Source organism: Lithobates pipiens, unplaced genomic scaffold, assembly GCF_037356315.1.
Source record: "Lithobates pipiens isolate NorthernLeopardFrog02 unplaced genomic scaffold, aLitPip1_a1.2 Scaffold_16, whole genome shotgun sequence".
Lineage (NCBI taxonomy): Eukaryota > Metazoa > Chordata > Amphibia > Anura > Ranidae > Lithobates > Lithobates pipiens.
This window is the reverse complement of record NW_027507748.1, coordinates 532089309-532095308: the sequence shown is the minus strand read 5'-3', so window position 1 is coordinate 532095308 and position 6000 is coordinate 532089309. Positions and strand designations below refer to the sequence as shown.

Sequence of the window (6000 nt, the reverse complement as noted above, 5' to 3'; positions counted from 1 at the left end):
ATTTTCTGAGCTGGTAGACCTATTTTATTAACTCTTAACTTCTGTTTCTTAGCATCATCGGTCAACCATGAGGATCTTTCATAATAAAAGCTCTTGCTGGTAAGGAAACAAAACAGCATCTTCCCCACTGGCAAGGGTTTCTATTTTATGATCTTTCACCAGCACAATAATGAACCAACAAGTCTATAAGTTCAACTGCAGGGACAAAACTAGGTCTGGCACCTGCCATTGTCACTTGTTTATGCACATTGTACATATACACCTGTTATTCCTATTACCAGCAGCTCATGGCTTTTTAGCATTATCTACCCACGCTTCCTTATCAGTTTAAGCATATAACAAATATAGATTTCTAATGAGTATAAATTACATTGCTAAATTGAATTGAGTATCACACACACAGTCATTTTGATGAGGTTTCTTAATAATCTGTCACATAATTTACAAACCGTAAAAAAAAGAAAAGCACAATACTTAATCTCTTGCATTTTGGTGCAGTCATAATACATTATATAGGGTACATATATCTTTCCTTCACATTCCTGAGTATCTCAATAAGTCCTTCTTGATTATTCTCTGATGGCTATGAAGCAGATTTGTGTTCCAAAATTTTCACCATCTCGAACGTGAGAGAAAAATTTCTCGGGATGGCAGGAGGTGCAAAGTGTGACATTTTGGCTCTTGTCTGCAATGGTGTCATCTTGAATATTATGAGGCAGAATGCCACCACGTTCCAGGAGAACACTATGAATAAAACATAATAATCACTTATATGAAGGTTTAACATCTTTCCAAAAAAATAAAAATAAAATAAAAACAATTCTTAGAGTTTCTATTACCATATGTTGGTAGGGATTGGGGGGGGGGGGGGGGACCAGGGAAGATCAAATATAAACAGAGTAACTTTAGCTTTAAAAATAAACGCTTGGCCCCTTAGTTCCAGTGAAGGGAACTCTTAAGGCGTCAGCATACCAAGATATTTTGGACAATTTCATGCTCCCAACTTTATAGGAACAGTTTGTGGATGGCCACTTCCTGTCCCAACATGATTGGGCCCCAGTGCACAAAGCAAGGTCCATCGATAAGCGAGTTTGGGGTGGAGAAACTTGATTGGCCTGTGCAGAGTCCTGATCTCAACCCAATAGAACACCTTTGGGATAGATTAGAGTGGAGACTACACATGCGGCCTTTTTGTCCAACATCAGTGCCTAACCTCACAAATGCGCTTCTAGAAGAATGGTCATTCCCATAGACACACTCCTAAACCTTGTGGACAGCCTTACCAGAAGAGTTGAAGCTAGTATAGCTGCAAAGGGTGGGCCAACAACATATTGAACCCTACGGACTAAGACTGGGATGCCATTAAAGTTCATGTGAGTGTAAAGGCAGGTGTCCCAATACTTTTGACAATATAGTGTATTTGGATTCCTGTATCATGTATTACATGTGACTTATTCAGTAGAAATGTGCGGCGTCACTAAATTAGTTCCGTTCCATTTCGTAATTCGTGTCCGAAATTCAATTTGGATTCTTACGAAATGTGAATTTTAGTTAGGTTCGTTAACTTTTCATAACAATTACGCACGTTCGTTATGATGAATTTATCATTATGAAGGGCTCCCACCATCCTTGTGCTGTGCTCATTATGAGGGGCTCCCATCATCCCTGTGCTGTGCTCACTTCCTGGGTTTTTAACTTCATCATACTGAATAATTGTAATTAACGAAAATTCTTATTTCATCCAATTCTGAATCTCCCATCGACTACCAGTACCAGTCTCCCACTCCCATTGATTGGTCAAACACCAGTCATGTTTCCATTGTAAAGGAATTTGGATCCGAAATTCAGAAACAAAATTTCGTACAAAATTCGGAAGAATAGCAATTCATATTTCGGATCCTCCTGAATGTATGGATTTACGGAAATTCGCACAAATTTTCGATTCGTACAAAACTAATCGCACATGTCTACAATTCAGTTCCTTTTAGCCCCTGCAAGCCAGAAGAGGTCTGAACTGGTGTGTGTCCTGCTGAGTTTTTAAGGAGAGATTAATAAGAAAGATCTCCATCAAGTACAAAGAACTATACTTGCTATATACTGCATATATATTATCACTAAGAACTGAACAATCCACTATTCAGTTTATATAGAGTGACCCCCTCTTCTTCTCTGGGCAGTAATGAGGCGCACCAAATCATCAATATCAAATAGATTCCTACCAAAAACTTGGAATAGTGGAAAGAGGGAAGCTAGTGTCACAATTGTTCATGTTACATACAGAACAGAAAACTGCAAAATGTTACCTAAGGCCTCTTTCACACGGGACGAATCCCTGATGATCTGCCCTGTGGACATCCACCTGCTCAGCAGGGATCGCTCTGTCGATCCCCGCTGAGCAGGAAGATGACAGGTCCGTCTCTGCACACTGCAGGGACTGACCTGTCATAACGCCGCTCTCCCTAAGGGGGATTGGATGACGATGGACCGCAGAGTCCGTTGTCACCCGATCCGATCCGCAGACCGATAGAAAAGTAGGTTTTTCCTCCGCCACACTTTTTCGGATCGGAGAGGGTCGGATGTCAGCGGACATGTCACCGCTGCTATCCGACGCTCCATGGAGGTGGACCTGAATGGATCGTCCGTGTGAAAGAGGCCTAAAACATTTATTACATGATCAACTTTTCCCTATGGGTGCCTAAGGGAAATACATTTCCTGTAACTTCCTTATGCTATAACTCCTACAAAATAGTGAAGGGACAAAATGCATTTTCAGTGTGCCACTCTTACAATGAGGTTCAAGCAAAAAGGTGATTTACAGATATGAATTCTTTGCCAGTGGTGGACTGCATGTTACAACTAAGAGCCCTGACCTCAACCTTATTATTGAACACCACTGGGATAAATTGAAACACTGGTAACTTGACCTCACAAATGCTCTTTCGGCTAAATGGACACACATTCTCACAAAAAAGGATCCCAAAATCCTGTGGACATCTTTCAAGAGTAGAGGCTGTAATAGATACAAGGGTAGGGGGGCAAGTCCATATTAATATCCATGGTTTTAGAATGGGATTTTCAACAGGCTCAACAAGCTATATACAGTATATCTTGAACCTCTAGCTATTATTGATACAATGGAAAAATACAATGAAGATTTACATTGCAACATCATTCCCTACATCATTAGGTATAAGAAATTTAGTCCAACTCCGGAAAAGTAAAAATGTTCTTTTGCAGTGGGGCTGCACCCACGGTTCAATGGTTAAATGCTCATTTATGCCTAAGAGCAGTGAAAAGTCGTTTCACGAGATCGAGCGCATTCAGGGTTATGTGGCCGTTATTCAAAAATTTACGGAGTATAATGTCCCCAATGACCCGGCCTTCTTCCTCCTGCACGTGAACGCCATGTCCACTAAAAAGTACAAAAAATCCATTCTATGTCCTCTGGTGAATGCCGCAAGAGCATGTATACCGCTCCACTGGAAAAGCCAGGCCCCTCCATCGGTGGCGTCCTGGGTTCGTAAGGTGGAGGAAATTAGTAGACTGGAGGACCTGGTGCTTACGGGGAGGCAACAGCAGGAAAGATTTAGGAAAACATGGACACCCTGGCACCAATTTATCTTCTCGCCCGAAGGGGTATCTCTGAGGACCTTGTAATATGTTCGGCGATATATACTGCATGGGGGGTAGGGCAGTCCTGAATCAACCAGAAATCCCCCCCTCCCCCCCCCTCACCTCTCCCCCCCCTCTTCTTCCCCCCCTCTCCTTTCCCCCCCCTCTCCTTCCCCCCCCCCTCACCTCACCCCCCTCTCCTTCCCCTCTCAGTCTTCCCCGTCAGTGTCCCTTCCCCTACACTTAATGGTCCCTGCCTTGGTACTGGGTTTTTACCGGGGTATCGAGGCTCGGATGAGAGCCGGAGATGGGGGAACTGAAGGGATCTAGACTCCCAAACACGCTTCGGCACTGGAGGTGTTATGGATGGGCCATGTACAATGTTTTTTATGACCCTGTCCCTCCCGTGAACTCGGTAATATGTTTGATGTATGTTTCCCTTTTCCTCCCTCCCCTTTTCTTTTGTATCCCACTTCCATGTTGTATTACATGTCCATGCCCATGTTGGGCATTGTTTGAAAATTAATAAAATTTATATTTGAAAAAAAAAAAAAAAAAAAAAAAAAAAAAAAAGAAAAGTCGTTTCACATACCCAATCCTCTGTACCCCCCACAGTTGGCACTCCCCCATGCTTCAACAGTGGATTTCTCTTCAGCATCTTCGTGTGTGTGTGTGTGTGTGTAGACCCACTGCAAGAGAGGATTTTTATTTTCCTTGTCCAGTAAAGTTCAGCTTTAAGGAAATAAAGGCTTAAAGGAGAAAAAATGGATTATATAAAATCAGAATCAATTACCGCTCTGCGAGCCAATTTAGCTCTACAGCAGATAGTGTTATAATTCTGATTTTAAGAGGTGTAGAATTGCTGTTACTGTGGACGGCTTTAGATAAATGGATCTGTGTATAGAATTACACTCCCGTCTTACATTTACAGTGTTCCAATGCTTTATTTAATTTACAGCATTAAATATATTGTGCTACATCCATAATGTATTTGAATTTAAAAGATTAATACATTGCAAGTACAGTGGGCTGTACTGGATGTACTACTAACTAAATAAAACATAGCACTCAGGGGAGCGCCTATTCATGAATATTTGACATAATAAGTAATGCAAGTTTGGTTAATTCCTCTACAGCCACAGTACACGACCCACTTACAGCATGTCCTCTCTAACCTTTCATACATAATACTACTCTGCAGAGAGCCTTTATATATGGTTTAGAAATAGATTATTACCTTTTATCCAAATAGTCCTACGGCTTTTGTTTAAGTGTTTTATCGTCATGAAAATCATCTTCAAGTACCTTATTATTAACTATATCTCAGGCAAACATGCCTCGCTTTTCACAGAGCAACCCTGGTGTAAACTAGCCCTTAGTCTCCTTTGATTCTAAGTAGCAGGGCCAGATCTCTACCTAGGTCATGGTCTTCTTGGGCACTATGGATGCCAGGAGTAGTACATAGGCATAGTACATAGGCATACAGGCCAATTAAAGAGGAACTTCATGTTTGTATTCATTTTTTTAAATCTTATCTCACTTTGTTCACTGTGTTATCCCCAGTAAATTCTGCTTTGCTACGGCATATCCCATCCAGCAACGTTATCTTAATTTTTTACGTCATTGAGAGACAGCTTCCTCTTCCTGGTTCCTGGATCTGGCCCCCTGATAGATGAGACGTGTGATATGAATATCCCAGAGGACTGCAGGGGCCAGTTACATACAGGTTCTTTACAAAAATGATATATAAAAATATATATATATATGTTGTGTGTGTGTGTGTGTGTGTGTGTGTGTGTGAAAGGAGTGGTATTATGGAAAGTGGAAAACGAAGGTGAGGGTCTGGCCACTTCCACTTTATAGGCCTGATTGCTAATCCTGCCGGGCTCCCTGTCCTCCTACTGTATATACTTCCCATTGACACTGTGGCTCCTATCCCACCCATAACTCAAAAAAATGTGCAGACACTGTCATTACACTCTGCAAAGGCAAGGGGACAATGGTGTTGATTTACTATGCAAGTGTATTTTCTCCAGAGCTTAGTAAATGAGGCGAGGTATCACTTTAAAAAGAATACCCAATCACATACAAGGAAAGAAAATTGTATCTTGCTTCCACATGATTAGATGGTGGAAGTCAGCAGGGCTTCCTCTCATTTACTAAGCTCTGGAGCAACTGCACTTGCAAACTGGACAGTCTATTTGCCTTTAGTAAATCAACCTCGGTCTTCCTTTAGCTGTGAGCCTACAAACTGTTACACTTCCATTACCCATCCCAGTCTGTGCAGAATGGAATCCAGTTGGAGTCATGCCTGGCCGGACAATCAAGCAAACTAAATGAATTTTCTAGTTCTAGTCTTTCAAATATCTGGGGAAAATAGAAAAGAGC

The 6000-nt window shown here is 41.6% G+C and overlaps 1 protein-coding gene across 1 annotated transcript in view; it reads right to left on the bottom strand.

Annotated features, from left to right (window-relative positions):
- Positions 1–403: 403 nt before the first annotated feature.
- The window catches only part of LACC1 (laccase domain containing 1), a 50084-nt gene continuing 44487 nt past the window's right edge, over positions 404–6000 (bottom strand). The window contains exon 6 of the mRNA XM_077483210.1: positions 404–744. Within this exon, the coding sequence (XP_077339336.1) occupies positions 570–744 (175 nt within the window). The 3' untranslated portion in view covers positions 404–569. The remainder of the gene's footprint in view (positions 745–6000) is intronic.